The sequence below is a fragment of the Numenius arquata genome, chromosome 14 (assembly GCF_964106895.1).
Source record: "Numenius arquata chromosome 14, bNumArq3.hap1.1, whole genome shotgun sequence".
NCBI classification, from domain to species: domain Eukaryota; kingdom Metazoa; phylum Chordata; class Aves; order Charadriiformes; family Scolopacidae; genus Numenius; species Numenius arquata.
In genome coordinates this window covers 5,639,150-5,655,251 of record NC_133589.1, presented here as the reverse complement: position 1 = coordinate 5,655,251, position 16,102 = coordinate 5,639,150, and the positions used below count along the sequence as shown (strand labels likewise).

The following is a 16,102-nucleotide window of genomic DNA, read 5'->3' as shown; positions in this document are numbered from 1 at the left end:
TTTAAACTATACTAGAATATTTAGATACATCTCATCGTTTCTTTGGTATCATTACCACAGAATGGTTTGCTGACAGCAATATTCTCACACTACTTCTCAGCAGCTTTTCAAATCAATCATGTTCTCATCTGTTCTTTTTGGTTTCTGACACGAACGCATTTAGGTGAGGTTTGATTGATGGAAATGTTGCTGTTCGTTTGGGTTACAGGAGAGGGCCTGGCAATTGATTGGAAGTAAGGCCACAATGTACTAGTGTGCTATATACATGGAACAGTAGGTGACAGCCTTCACTCTGTAGAGTTTGCAACCAGATAGGAGACAGAAAGGGATCACATATTTTAACAGAGTGAATAGCATGATGGTAAACAGGAGCCAGTTTAGTTCCTCTGTACTTTGATTCTTGGCTTGGGCTCTTGTTGGGATTGCTTTAAATTCTTCTAAACCAGGATTCGCTTCAGCTAATGAAATTATGCTGATTGTGGTAAGCAGATGAAATTCAACTGAGGAAGGAACAGAAGCAATTTGTTGGGGAAGCTGAGACAGAGCTGGATCACAGCAAGGTGATGGAGTTGCTCCATTGCAGAATAAGCAACAAATTCCCAACACCAAGTGGGATCAAATGAAATGTCCATTGCAAATAGTTGGCAAGGAACCCACAGCACCAACTGTGAATCAGCTTTGCACCAACTATTTGCTGCACAGCTTCAAATAATAAGAGAGTTCTAGGGAAAAGAAATACTGTCACTTCTTCTCAGGTAATACAGGAATATAAAACCGGGCTGAACTTGCCATCAGTCAAAGTCCGTGAATAATTGTGTGTCTCCATAAGCCTCATAGGTGCCAACCGGTGACTAAACAGCATAAGGACATTAACAATTCTATTACAGTGCCGTTGGTCTGTAAACAGATACACTGGCAAGAGGAATGTGTATTGCAGATTAGCAAATGGTGAGCTGGATCTTCCACTCCTCAAAGTGAATGGCAGTCTTCCCATGGACTTCAGTGGTGCAGATCAGGTATTTGTGCACAAGCCAGCAACTAAACAGATGATACAATAGAAGCACACTGCATTACAAAAGCAGCCAGTGGAAGAAAAATAGCTGGGGTAATGCACTCGCTTGGATTTCTCACTGCAGACTTGTACTTCTTTCCTGCTGGTCGCAGATGCTCCCATCCTTCCCCCTCTTCAAGACTGATTCTGTAGTTATTAAACCAGACCCCATTAAGACCAGTAGTTCAGGAGCTAGTTCAACTTTAATTTTGTATTTGAAATTAGGCTTTTGGGTTTGAGTATTACAGCACTCCATAGTGCTGGAGGTGTTAGGCCTGGTTTGTCTTCAGTGTGAAGACAGTTTTTGCAGTCTGTACTTCCCATACAGCTAAAATAGATGCCTTCTGCAATCACTACAGAGATGTGCCATTAGATTTCTCTGTTACAGGAGGTTTACTCTTCTAGATGGGTAGGTGTGTAAATGCAGCTTCCATTTCCTGTACCCTGAACAGATGTCTAAAGACAATGACTAATGTTTGCTTAGTGCCTTCCCCATGAAGGAACTTAGAGCACATCAGAACTGCATCAAAATCTCTGTGCAAGACTGTATGACAGGGAGAAAAGATTAACTTCCGAGGGTAAATTTAGCCAGTTCTCAGTGTCCTTTCCCTGGAAACTGTCTCAGTCCCCCAAAACTGTAACTCCACTCTCTGAATCCCAAGAAACAGTGAATAAAAGAAGCTTTCTTTTGGAGTGCAATAAGTTCCACGTCCAGGCAGGGCTGAAGGCCTCTTAAAAGGTTGTGACATTTGCCGTGTGCCTTTCAACGCGGTGGGGGTGATCTTGTTGCTCACAACATTTCATCTCCATTTGGCAGAGTTCCTAGAAGACCCAAGGAGAAATGTCCATTTTTGAGAGTGATTTCTGTAGCTGTAACTGAGCATTCAGCTCGTATTTTCTCTCCCCTTCTCTCCAGAGATGAAGATGTACTCACTTGCCGTCACCCCAAATGGACACCTGGAGGGCAGGGGAAGCATGCCACCTCCCATAATCATGCGCACTGCTGCCACACCAATGCCCACACCAAAGTGTTCCCCACACATGGATTCAGTGCACACTTTTGTGGACTCGAGGAGAGGGAGTAACGCTTCGCTAGACCCCCTGAGCTATGATCAGAAGTCCTTGGTAGGTTCCTGTTGCTAACAACTCTCTCTTGGGTGCCTGCAAGCGACACAGGTGATATATATGTGTGTGTGCACATGTGTGTGAGCGCATGCATTGCTGGAAAGTAAAAAGGAGAGTGATAGAGGTAAGAAATATGTGGAAAGGCAGGAGGAGAACAGAGTAAAGAGGGAGAAATGAATGGGTGTGCTATGCTGGGACAGGACAGTGGCAACAGTCAAGGCCAGTGAGTATATCAAGAGGGGAGATGGGAACGTGTTTTCCTGGCTAGTATCCGATTGGAAGTCCATGCCAAGCCATCTCACTGGAGAGATGCAACCTGAGATAAGTCGTAAGTTCATGCAATTATTCCAGCAAAACCCTCTGAAGAGGAGCAGGCATTTTTTCGCAACCACATTGGCCATTTTTTGGTATCTTGGAGAAGCTTTCAAGTGTTCCTGTGAGGATGAGGCCTGTTTCCCCCCACAATGTTTTAGAGTTGCATCTTGAATCCTCCTTGTGTCATGGGAAATGAAGCATTTGTCCTTGCCAACACAGCAGCTGAGCTACAGTTACAGTTACAGCAGCCCCATTGGTGGGGAAACAGAGGAAAGGAGGTATGAGCTGACGGATTGCCACCAGGCACAGCTCATGGAGCAGAGGTCTGGCTGGAGCTGACTGCTTTGGCAACTGGTTGCATTTTGCCTGCAACAAGGGAGTGGGAGGGCAGCTCTGTGAAAACAGGGGGAGCAGAGTTAATAGACAAAGTGGATTTCTGCTGCTGCTTATCTCTCCCATTCCTCTGCTCTGTAACTGCAATATCATGTTCAAATCAAGGCAGTGGACCGTGAAGGCACTTCACAGAGACACAGAGCCACTATCCCCTTTGGTAAGCTGCTTAGTCAAGGTAATGCTTTTGAAAAGAAAATAGAGATGACTGTTGTTTGCCTTGGGGTTTCATGGGATTGTGAGTTGCTGGAGAGGACTGTTCATCATTTGAATCCTTTCTCTGAGAGCACATCAGTGCCACCAGCCAAAGGAAGATGAAGCAGTCAGAGGAGAGCTGGCCAGCACTGAGAAGGAGGAGGAGGAGGAAGGCGGTTTGCCTCATTTTGTGCTGGGAGGAAGCCATGAAGGGAAGAGGAGTTTTCCTTCTAGCTTTTCTGCTCTGACCTTAAGTGCTCTCACCCTGGCAACTACCTACCAGCCAAAGTGCACTGACACCCTGATCACTGCCAGAAATTTACTGTAAGAGAAACATTCATTCCACTTCCTTATGCAGCAAATTTAAGAGAAAGTAATACAAATAGGGGCACAATTTCCAACGGGCACTTACTTGGGTGACTCAGGTGCCAGAGGCCCTTTGGAAGCCAGGGAAGTTGTGGGCTGAAACCGCTTGAACATGAGGAAAGAAAATGCCACTTCAGCAGTAGTGTCTTTGGGTTCAAGTTTTACGCACAGTTAATGTTGCCAGGACAGTAGGAAGTCCTGCAGCACAGAGGATTGGTAGCTGTGCTACAGGTGTAGTTCAGAGAGTATCTTCCGTGTGGCCTTAGCTGGATGCTTGGCTCCCCTCTGGAGGCATTGGCATGATGAAATTGGAGCAGTGGGGAAAGCTGGAAGGGGAAGACATGACTTGCAACAAGAAGGGTCTTCTAGCCTGTGCAAAATGCTATGTTTTTTGGCTTTCTTCTGCAAACAAACCCTCAAATGTCTTTCTCCTCTCTCAGTCCAGCCTCCGCAGTTCCCCTTGTGCCAACTGGGGCACCAACAGCAACTGGGGAAGCCGACGCTCAAGCTGGAATAGCCTGGGAAGAGCCCCGAGCCTCAAGAAGAAGAACCAGTCAGGAGAAAGAGAGTCCTTGCTCTCTGGGGAGGGGAAAGGCAGCACAGACGATGACTCTGATGATGCCAAATCCAGCACAGTCAGCAGGCCCTCATTGCACCGTCGGGCAGAGTCCCTGGACTGCCGCAGCTCCCTGGACCTACCTGAGCTGCTCCAGTTGCCCACCATGCGCCACTCGCTCAGTATCAGCCCCATGGCCGTTCTGCCTGCCGAGTACCAAGATTGCAATGGCAAGATGGTTCACGTCCCCAGCGAGTTCTTCCTGCGTGTTGACAGCCACAAGGAGGATGCCATGGACTATGAAGATGACATGGAGGATGTGAGTTGAGGGGGAAATTGGGCACTCGTGCATTAAGAGGCTTTTCCACTCCAAGAAGGCTGATTAAAAATCAGGCTTTGAAATGTGTTACTGCCTAACGACTGGTGTCGACAAAATTAATTCAGACCCAAGGGATGGGCAGCCACTTCCCAAGAGGGTTTTTTTAACTAATGGGTTGGGCGGTTACATTGCAGTGGTCTCTAACAACGTAAAACTGCAAGGGGTTGTGCATGCATTTGCCTAGTTTTTGGACTGGTTGAGATTGTCCCCCTGGCCCAGGATGCCTCCAAAAATTAGACATTAGACAACAGCTGTCTAATGTCTTTGCTCACAAGAGCTGTTTGGCATCTTGGAGGCTTGAAAGCCTGGGAAGAATGTTCTCTATTTAACTTTTTGGTTGTTTGAGGCCTTTTTGGTTTTGACACAACTTTGGATCTCAAATTATACCTGCCTAGAAAGTCTTGCAGCCTCTTTCTTCCACCACTTTCCTCCCTGTTTTGTTGGACAAATGTGACAATGCCTGCCACATCTCTGTCCCAAAAGCCTTGACTCCCTACACACGCTATGAAATGCCATGTACTGCCCTCTTTCACAAAAGGACTGTGAAAGTTGAAGAGGCAGGAAAATAAAAGAGGAAGAAAAGGTGTTTCTTCTTTTCTATGCAGAGTTACTGCTACCGAATTCGTAAGGTCCTGGAGCCCTACAAACCACAGTGGTGCAAGAGTCATGAAGACTGGTCCCTCTACTTGTTTTCCCCACAGAATCGGTAAGAAATCCCAGTGAAATGCCAGCCCACCAGATCTTTGTCATAATGAATACTACATTTCTACCTAGCCTTCCCTTGAGAAAAATCTCTCTCTGATGCAGAAGCACTGAGAGTTTTAGAAATCCAATTGCTGATTTTTAGGTAACTTTTCCTGTTACATGTGGTCAGAATTGTTGTATGGTTCACTCCTGCCTGGGAAGTTCCTCCTGCCTGGAGTTCACTCCATGCCTGCCTGGGAAGAAGGGTGGTTTAGCCAGCATTACTAACAGCTGTTATTACATCTTGTTTACTGCATTTATAATAACGGCTGAAGCTTGTGGAGAGACTTGCTCACAACCTGGGTTGATGCTGGTGGCGCAGCTGCTGAAGACTTTCAAGGACATGACATTCAGGTGGGAGTCTCTTGTTGACCCAAACATCTGAAGGATATTTTTCTCCCTACCATTTCTTCAGTTTCCGAGTGATGTGCCAGAAGGTCATTGCCCACAAAATGTTTGATCACGTGGTGCTGGTCTTCATATTTCTCAACTGTATCACTATAGCACTGGAGCGACCGGATATAGACCCACACAGCACGGTGGGTACCTGAGTCATTTTCTTCCCTGATGCACTATCCAGATCTTAGTCTTGTCAGGGAAAACCCTGCAAGATGGAATCTTTTTTTATTTTCTAATGTCTTTAAATAACTTGCCTCTTTTTGTTGTTCTCTGTTTTACAGGAAAGGATATTCCTAAGTGTTTCTAATTACATCTTCACTGCAATCTTTGTGGCTGAAATGATGGTTAAGGTAATTACATCTTCATCCCATGGCCTGGCAAAGACCAGAACATGACATAGTTATGATCTGGGTGAAGATTTAAATGTCTCTTCTCCTGGCTGCAGGTGGTAGCTCTTGGCTTTTTCTCTGGGGAGAATACCTATCTGCAGAGCAGCTGGAATGTCCTGGATGGAGTCCTGGTCTTTGTATCTATCATTGACATTATTGTCTCCATGGCATCGGCAGGCGGAGCTAAGATCCTGGGTGTCCTTCGTGTTTTGAGGCTTCTGCGGACCTTGAGACCTCTCCGGTACGTTCACTGATAGAGTGGCTGAGTTTGCTTTGTGTTGACAGATCAAGGAGTTTGAAAAAATGTACATGATTCATCAAGGTCTTGCTTAATAACACAGAAAGCTGAAACACAGTATGGGTAGAATCATCTTTGGGGAGCTCTTGTCTAGTGAAACTGTTTGAAAACAGTGAAATTAGTTATAATTCATCTTCACCAACACGGAAAGAGCGGATGGAGTTTGGAGTGAGAGGTGTTATCGTGCTCAGGCAGTCAGTGCAGTGAATGCCTCCTCCACGCTGCATTTTTATCTCCATTTTACAAATGAGTCTGGCTGCTTGTTAAACTGCACCACCTCACAGTCATTCCCAAGCAAAGAGGTCGCGTTGGCTGGGAGAGAATTTACAATTGAACAGGTGCTGAGAATAATTTGATAAGCTCCAGCATCTATAGCTGTTCTCCCGTGCCTGCATATCTAACATTACTGCAAAACAATTTAGCTCTCAGCTAGGCAAAGGAAAAGGAGACACTTTCCGTATTTGAGAAAAAGAATAAAGAGAATTTGTATTTTGTTTACGACTATGCAATAACAAAGAGTGTTAATGCTTGGGGGATTTTTATCAGCTCACGCCTCCTGTTCTATTTCCATCCTGCTTGGCAAGAAACACAAGCCTTTTTTCATGAAATTTCAGGGGAAATAAGACAGGCACCTCCAGAGACATGTAGGCTTTCTGATGAAAAGCTGCTTGCTTAGGAGAGTAATAGGAAGAGGCAATCTTGTTTAGGCCCGTGACCACAAGAGCAACAGCTATTTGTCTGCTGCTCTGTTATTTCCTTAGTGACAAGTAGCTTCACGTTTCTGTCTTCTCTCTTGCTCCCATGCTCTGTTGTGCTGGTGGCATCAGGGTCCCTTGCAGTGCCAACTCACCAAGAGCCACTCCGGGTCATCCTGGACAAGCCTTGGCTTGGCAGCACTTCAGGGCACTGTCTAACACACATATCTAGGAACAGAAATCAGGGCATAAGTGATTCATAAGTACATGTAAAGGGAAAAAAGGGAATTGGTCTTGGAGAATAACTAGGCCAGATCCTATTAATAGAGAAGAATTCATCACCTCTTACGACGGCTTCATTTATCACAGCCTCTTCTAGGATTACTCCAGGGACCATTCCTAACACTTTGTAGGTGCAGTTCAGACTGACACATTATTTGTTGCTGAACAAGACCCTATTGAAATGCTTTGTCCCTGCAGCATACAATTCTCCTCTTTTTTCTGTGTTTGGCAGGCATGAAAGCATCATTAGCCATACAAGCTCAAGCTACCTGCAAGGACTCATACCCTCTCCCCTCTTAAAAAAGCTTTGATGTTCTTCAGTCAAAACGCTCACCTTCCCAGAAAAGCTTGCTTGGGCTAGTTACACTTACTTTTGCAAACACATTTTTCAGACACCCGCGGGAGAACCATTCTCCAGGCACTCATACAGGAAAGGAAAACACTTCTCCTCTATAATACCCGAAAAAGCTGCTTCAGGCCATGCTCAGAGCATGCCTGGCCTCTCACAGCAAGTAAGCAAGGTGCTCTTTAATGGGATGACCCTTTGGCTGTGGAGCTGTTGATCCCAAGTTCCTGTTGGCTAAGAGTCAGTTCAGGAACTAATTAGGAAACAAATTGAAATTACTTTGTTTAAAAAGTTGTCATGGGGCCCAGGGCAGGAGGGCAGGTGAGCACTAATGTCTGTAGAAAGAGGACAAGACATGCCCTCTAGTACCACTGTGAAGCTGTTTATACCTGTTGTGTTAGGAAGCAGGTTCCTCCCTGGGGTGTGCCCCTCTGCTTGGACCAGGGAGACCTCAGAGGGGATCAGCTCTCTGGACTGAGGTACACATAGCCCTGTAGTGGGAACCTTTGTGATATTCTTCCCGAAGAGAATATTCCCTCCTTACTGTTACTTGTTAACAATTGCCCAACACCCTGCTGACGGGGTGTCTTACACTTTTTTAATTCCATCTAATGTGACTGTGAATGTTCTGGTTGTCCAAAGAAGTCACTAATCATCTCTGAATGCTGCCTGCAGGTAGAGGAGAATTGTGTTAGCATTACTGTAGCCCAAGCAGAGAAGGAAAAGCAACCATATAATAACAGAGCATACATAAAAATTAAAAGCTTTGTTTTTTTGCTATTTTTTCCAGAGTCATCAGCAGAGCCCCAGGTCTGAAGCTGGTGGTAGAAACCTTGATCTCCTCCTTGAGGCCTATTGGGAATATTGTTCTCATCTGCTGTGCTTTCTTCATTATCTTTGGGATTTTAGGGGTCCAGGTAGAGTATTTCCCTCACCATGGCCATCTGTAAGTGACTGCTGCAAAAGAGAAGCTGTTTTTCTCACCACCTGGGGTTAAGGTGGAAGTAGGGAGCTTAAATCTCTCCAAAGGAAGGTATCAGTTAGGTTTTAGGAAGGACGAGCCAGGCTCTAGAAGAAATGTTCCGGGGTGGGGTTGGCATCATTGGAAGGTTCTCAGGATTAGGAGAGCAGACCTCCATGATGAACAACACCACAGCACCAGCTAAGCCTGTCTGAGGGTAGGGGAAGGAAAAGACAAATTCCTAAGATCCCTCCCGGCTCTGTGTGCTAGGAAGTATATAGTATCTCTTCCTCAGAGGGGAGATTGTCATCCTCCCAGCAAGACAGGGTAGGCCTGTAGGATCACCTTCTTTCTGCATCTGAGACAATACACAACAATGTCTCAGGGCCTTAAACTTCACCAGAGGTGCTTTCCTGCTGCGTGTATCTGAGATATCTGAGCTGCAAGGGAAGGAAAGGAATTTGAACTTGGCAAACAACTCTACTAGGGGAAAGAAAGAAAAATCAGGGAACAGGCTTTTCAACACTGCTTCTTTTTGTTTTTTTCTTTTTTTGTTGCTTCTCAAATACAGCTTTTTAAAGGCAAGTTCTACTACTGTGATGGTCCTGATGTAAAAAACATAACTACAAAGACTGACTGTACTAACGCACGCTACAAATGGGTTCGGCGGAAGTACAACTTTGACAATTTGGGTCAGGTAAAGTCCTCATTGCAGGGATTTTCTGTACCAGTTTCTAATGGATAAGCACTTGAAATGTATTCCTTGTGGAGTGTGTGGAACCTCCATCACAGGAAGTTTCCAAGAACGACGTAGGTGTTCATCTATCTGAAGTAACCCTAACTGGGTAAAAATGGATCGTGTCCCCTCTTGATCTCTTGCAGCCAGACTTCCTAGGGTTATACAGTTCCTTGTTTTTAGAAGAGTGTTGTCTTAAAACCATTGTGTTTGCATGCAGTCCCTCATGTATGGACCTCAACTGTCTCTTTGAGTCTTGACTTCTAGCTGTTATGTTTGCAAATTAAAGAAATAAGGTGCTTTATACTGGCTGAAAAGCAAGACACCTCATAGTAGGAGCTGGGATATATTATTGCTCTTTAAAACCCCATGGCATTGGGCCAACCTGATATAGTGATTTTTAATCATGCTTTGGTGACCAGAAAGTCTGATGTGTCTGAACAAAGGTCAGCCTATATGTGAGGGAAAAGGAGCATTAACGGCCATAGTTTGCTCACTTTTAAGCCACATACGGAAATAGGTAAAAGCAAGCTACAATATGTTGCCTTTCTCTACCATCTCCAGGCCAAATGATGTGTTAGAAGCTGTGTTTTCCTGAGTATTGTCTGTTGTTAGTTTCTTTCTGGGGACTAAAATGCACAACCAATTTTTTCTGTTTGTTTGTTTTCTTATAGGCCCTCATGTCCTTATTTGTCCTCTCCTCTAAAGATGGCTGGGTGAACATCATGTACGATGGTTTGGATGCTGTGGGTATTGACCAACAGGTAAATGTACTGTGGTGTCCAGATGTGTTGTTCTCAGAAGTCACACGCCTGGGTGACTCTGGTGTTTTGGAAGTCTCAGGAAGGAGCAGAACTATGGGACTTTCTTGGGGTCCCGACTGCCCATTGGGCTGCCAAGTTTTTGCATCCTCCACTGAGTAGCTTTTACAGTGGCTGCACCCCACATAGTACACAAACAAGCTCTGGTGGAGTTTTTAATTAGAATGATGATATTTGAGGAGGGCCACACATGCCATTGCGCTGCAGCTTCATGGAAGGCATAATGAATAAGAGCAAACTTGCATGAGATGGGAAACAACCAAGAATGTTGTGAAAGAGATGACTTAAATTAATTTTGTGTGTTATGTGGCATTTGGAACGGAAAGACAAGAGTCTTAGATGAGTAGTACCTCATTGTAGCTACAGTGACACTTTGTACTTAATTTTCCCCTGCTTCTGAAGATCTCATAACAACTGAGAAACATTAACCATAAGCCCACATCTCAAAAAAATACACCGGAGCCTGTCTTTAACTAAAATGATCTTGCAGGTGGGATGATGGATATCCATTGAGATTGATCTTAAGCTGTGTGAAATAAATGCCAAAATAATTAAATCTTGTAAGCCAATTTATAGAGACTAGGGCATGCCTTACAACAAAAGTAAAATTCTAGTCAGTGAGAAAGTGAATGAGAGGAAACTCTTTGGGGAAAAATCTCCTAACTCCTCCTAGCTCTCTTCTCCTCCCCACAAAAGTGTACTGTGCTGTCTTGTTGCTACAGAGTGACCAATATTCTGATTTATACACATCTTGTCTATGCCTCTTGTCTCTTGTTTTTTAATTCCCCACCTCACCAGCCCATCCAGAACCATAACCCCTGGATGCTTCTCTACTTCATCTCCTTCCTGCTCATCGTCAGCTTCTTCGTGCTCAACATGTTTGTGGGGGTGGTGGTGGAGAACTTTCACAAGTGCCGACAGCACCAGGAGGCAGAGGAGGCCCGGCGTCGGGAGGAGAAGCGGCTGAGACGCTTGGAGAAAAAGCGCAGGAGTAAGGAGATATACCTGTCTGGTCGGTAGACTGCGTTACAAACCAAAATCTTTCTGAGCCCTGCCTGCTCCCAAAGCAAGACTTTCATTTTTGTTTGGTTTTGTTTCCATGGGATTCAAGAGGCTGTTTTGCTTCATTACCTCTTTGGCGGTACCTTAAGTCTTGGGTTGCCAACACCCTGGAATTGTCTTCTACAAGCCTGATGTAAAGCATTACCTGTTTACTTGGCTGGGGAGAAAATCCTCCTCTTCCAAGCAGAGCCCTCTGTCACACTCTGCAGGGCAAAGGTTGTCCCAAGCACCGAGCGGGAGCTTGCGGTGTGACTGAGGGACGCAGTGAGTGAACAGCTGCAATGCTTCTTGTGTGTGTGAAGGCCAGTCCCGAGGGCAGCCTGGTGGCTTAATGTGCCGCTTGCATCTGATGATGGTGGTGGTATGATTTATTAATTCTTTTCTTAGAGAAAATAATTGCGATGCTTTTTAGAGTCCTAGCGCATGGTCCCGCATGCCACAACCATGCTGCATGAGGGCATGAACAAAGCAACAGCCCTGGGGAGAGGAATGCAGCCCCAAGGTGGGGCTGTCCAGAAAATTCTCTGGAAGATGTCCATTACAAGAGATGCTTGCCCCATCAAAGGCTGGGGGAGCCCTTCACTGCTGAGCAATGTGCTGGGACTCACTTTGTCCTTGCAAATGGTCTACATGGAAATACTGGCCAGATGCAGGGCCATTAGCGTGCAACAGAAGGCCTTTAGCTAAAATCTGCTTCTTAGTCGATCTAGTAGGGACCATCAAACCAGACCAGAAAAACACCCGAGCTTGTGCTCCTTTCATGACCCATACCTTCCCAGGGGTTCTCATGTATTAGTTCTCACCTCCACTGCTCCTTGGCAGGCTCTACCAGGGACAAGCTGCCGATAGCATCTGGTGGGTATTCCCCGGGAAACTGCTAGGAAACCATCCACACCGACTTGCCAGCCAGTTTTAGTGAACAGGGATAGCCTGCATTAGATGCTGGCAAGCATTTTTTAGAAGTAAGTGAGGGAACATGGCTTGGCCACTGTGATCGGAGATCAGCTTACAGGGATAAGGCTTGAGTGCTTCTGGCCCTGTTTGCCGTAGCAGTACTGTGGCTCTTTGCCTAGCACTGTGCAATCTCCTGTAAGGACCTAGTATCTCATTGTGACAAATGGCTAGTTGTCTCCCAAAAATCAGGCCTTAAGTATCCATTTTCAGCTGGGAAAACTGCAGTTGGCTCTAATAGCCTTTTGCCCAGCTCTAAGGACAGAGCAGCCAGAGGCTTTGCTAGCAGAAACTCCAGCCAATTTCCTCCACCCATCCATGCTTGAGTCAAAAGGCAGCAGCTGTATCCCTCACAGCTCCTCTCCTGCTCTTGTGGTCCTCTTTATTGGAGCCATGGGAGACCTCAGCACTAAATGTCTGCACCATGGTCTGCACAGGGCCTTAATGACAGACTGAGCTGACACCCCAGTGAAGGCCAAGCCCGTTTCATTTTAGCTGCTTGTGAGTTAAGTAGCTCGGATAAAATGAAATCTAGATCAAACTAGCTAGCCGCAAACAGACATTAAATCTCTTCAGAGATTTAGAATAGTTCAAATGCAACTTCATTTCCCTTTTCCCATTTTGGTTTTTGAGTTTGAGGTTCCAGTTAGGATTAGAAGTGGAAATCCTGAAGGCAGCGCTTCCAGCACAATAAGAGAAATCAACTTCAGGCTCTCAAGAACCCTCCTGCTTGTGCAGTAGTTCTACCCCAATGTGCTGACCCAAGAAGACATCCAGATAAACTCAAAGTTTCATATGAAAAAAAAAAAGAAAAGCTTATTTACAAAGAACATTAAGCATCCTTAGAGATAATAGACTGGGGCACAGGTAAGGAGGGATAGCTTAACCACAGCCAGTTGCTGTTTATGATTAGTAAGCAAATCAATACAAGCCTGTCTGTGACTCACTTCTTGGACACTGAAAAGAGCCAGTCCCAGTCAAAGTGATGGGCACTTACATATTGCCCCTCATTATCCAGCTATCGCGAAGGATAGAGTCGAGGAGATATTTCAGACCGCAGACCCAGGCGTTGCACAGATGTGGGTTGTAACATTTCACTGAAAGCACACAGGGAGGAGGACAGCTTTCTGGAAGGTGATCAAGTCCAATATAGCAACTGAGAGGCTAAACATTTGGCCATGTAGTGGGCTTCCAGGAGGTCACCTCGGATCATCTGGCCCTGAGGTCTCCTACCTGCCTCTGTTCAGCATGGACAGCTTGACATCCAAATTTGGGTTGTTAAAAATGTGAAATCAAATATCTGATACACATTTTGAAAGATTACTATTTACATTTTAATGGATTTTTTTTAATCCAAATGGGAGCAGTTTTCACCTCCTGGGTAATTCAGAAGATGATGGATTTGGTGAAAAAACATGGCAGACTCAGAAAGATGTGAGATGTGATTGGTGCCATGTGTGGCAGAGTCTCTGTGGGGGAGTGTCTGTGTGCACTTGCAGGCATGGATTGCTGCATGGTGACGGCCAGCTTGCCACACGCCCCAGCGCTGTGTCTCACCCATACAGAGGAGCGGGTGAGAGGCCAGACCCCACGGGACAGGGTGGGCACAAGAGACCAGTGATTCTGCGGAAGAGCAAGGAGCCTACTTTGGAAAGCCTATCAGAGCCCTGCTTTTACTTCAGTCTGTCTCCTGTCTGTAATGTCCTCTGTGTGTAGCCACCCTGAGTGTTTCTGTGTATTGACGTCTTTGGGCATCTGTAGGTACCTACACACACAGAAAGACACCATTGAGCCGCAGTAGGCTTGGGCTCAGGCCTGGAAATGAGTTAAGCCTCAGCTTATCAGTGCCTGGATGGTCCCATCAAAGCAAGCCCTGGGTACGAATCCCAGGCTCCACAGGCTGGGTCTGGGATTTGGACCCTGTGTGCAGAGCTGTGAGCCTGGCAGAGGGATTGCTCCATGGGGGACACAGCCCTGCAGCAGGACATGCCTCCTTCATTAGCCCCAATGCGGGTGGGATGGGAAATCATCGTGTGTCTGTTTTGGGGGTACTTTTCAGGAGCCTGGCAGGAAGATATTCCTGCCATCAGACAGCACCTCAGACCTTTCCAAAAAGTTTCCGAGGGCCACTTTTGTGAAGGGATTGGGACAGGGTTGCATGTCTCTTATCAGCATGCCTTGAGTCCCTCTGCTCCTGTGATAAGCATCACCTTGAGGCACTGGCAACGGAGCTCATGAACCCAACGTGTCACGAGAAAAGAGGGCTCACATGAGAAAAGAGGGCAGGGGGTTGAATATGCCGTAGAAATGCATTTGATATGTTTGTAAAGACAGAACCACACAGCATACTTTTTCATGTGAAGGTAGAAATTCAAGATAAACTAGAACATTTTTCTGACACAGTCACTACCGCCATCCACTATACCTACTATGTAAATAAGTGTAGTGTAATTTAATAATCCTGCAGCTCCTAACCTTTTAATGAGTTTCTCAGAAGACACAGACTGAAACCAGCCTCCCCAGATTAAGGTTTTTGATTAAAACCACATGGATCGGTTTGATCTCCTCTCTGTTCAGCATAGGGGGCCAAATCCAGCCCGCTGTTATCTGCTGTGAAGGCAGCTGGCCCGCTGAGCAGAGCACGGTGTCAGGTCAAACACAGGCAGTACCCCGCGCTGGGCTTCAAAGGCTGCGAGCGGGGTCTGAGTGACACTGTGTGCTGAAAGCAGTGCCGAAAGCAGTGCAGGCAACGCTGGAAAAGCTGGAAGTGCCTGATACATCCCAAGGGAGGCCCTAGCTGGGGAGTAGAGATGCCTTTCAGTAGTGTCACCGAGTCACTGGTCCCTGGGAAGACCCCAAAAACTAAGAAAAGGCAAATGCTTTTTCCTGATTTCCACTCTGTACGAGAGGAGCTTGGCCTCAGCTGTGTTTCTCTGAGGCATTTCCCAACACAGAGCTGGGCATCTGGGTATTGTAGAAGGAAAAGGCCAGTTTTGCTTTAAGACCCAGCAGAGAGGCCTTTCAGAGCGCTGCCTCTAAGCCTTGCTCTCTAGGGGTGAGCAATGGTGGGCAGCACGCAGTGGTATTTAAGTTAGTCCATCCTCTCGATGCCAGAACCATCTCTGTATCCAGCAGAAACATTTGAGCCATAAGTAAAATTTTGGGCACTGCATATCTGAGTGTTTAGTATTTCCAACTAGGGAATTATCAAACTATCTTGCTTATTTTTCCAGGCAGCTGCAGGTATAGAGCTACTCTGTGCCAAGCATGCATATAAACCCATTAGGGCTTTCTAATGTTTCATGCAGAGGAGAATAATGGAGGAGCTGTAGCTAGCAATTGTAATGCCAACCTAAATGCTTTTAAGCTAGGAGACAGTGCTTCATTAATTTTCATGTCAGCAGAATCACAAGCAAAGAAGTTTAAATACTCTTCAGAGAGGTGAGATTCAAGCATTAGTCAACATCTAGAAGCGGGGGCGAGAAGGGGCTGTGGTTTTTCATTTTGCATACGTTTGATGGTTTCTCCTTTCCTTCTTGCATTTCCACCGATTTCAAACTGTCAGCTCAGCTGAAGGGATACTTCTCTGTGTTTGATATGTCTGCTAGTTGGCTGATTGGAGTCCCTTCCCAAAACCAATTTCCCTGGAGAAACCAGGCACAGGTTGCGTTTTGCCTACTGTAATTAACGATGCACTAGATCTCCCCCGTTTGCTGTGCCCACATCCCCATGGTCCACTGTTCTCCTCATACAGGTTCTCTTGCAGACTCCACGTCTCTGGTTGAGCACGCTGTAGCAGTAGGCGTGTGCAGTGAACACTTGCACCCACTTCATTTACACAGCGGCAGTGAAGCTGTGTGGCTGATATCTCACTGCTTTCACCCTGCTGCAACCCCTCTGCCTTCACGGGATCACCCCAGCCTAACGCCAACATCGCTGAGAGCAGAAGCTGGCCTGTCCTTCCTGCACACCCCTGCTCACTACCGTTAGCCTCGCATGAGCGGTATCTCCTCTAATGGACATTGCATGGGTTACTGCACT

At 46.1% G+C, this 16,102-nt stretch overlaps 1 protein-coding gene across 1 annotated transcript in view; it reads left to right on the top strand.

The window, feature by feature from the left end:
- Positions 1-16,102, top strand: part of CACNA1H (calcium voltage-gated channel subunit alpha1 H) — a 252,290-nt gene that overhangs the window by 205,577 nt on the left and 30,611 nt on the right. The window contains exons 15-24 of the mRNA XM_074158337.1: positions 1,968-2,176; positions 3,883-4,317; positions 4,983-5,083; positions 5,537-5,660; positions 5,802-5,870; positions 5,966-6,150; positions 8,321-8,447; positions 9,063-9,188; positions 9,902-9,991; positions 10,847-11,060. Of these exons, the coding sequence (XP_074014438.1) occupies positions 1,968-2,176; positions 3,883-4,317; positions 4,983-5,083; positions 5,537-5,660; positions 5,802-5,870; positions 5,966-6,150; positions 8,321-8,447; positions 9,063-9,188; positions 9,902-9,991; positions 10,847-11,060 (1,680 nt within the window). The remainder of the gene's footprint in view (positions 1-1,967; positions 2,177-3,882; positions 4,318-4,982; positions 5,084-5,536; positions 5,661-5,801; positions 5,871-5,965; positions 6,151-8,320; positions 8,448-9,062; positions 9,189-9,901; positions 9,992-10,846; positions 11,061-16,102) is intronic.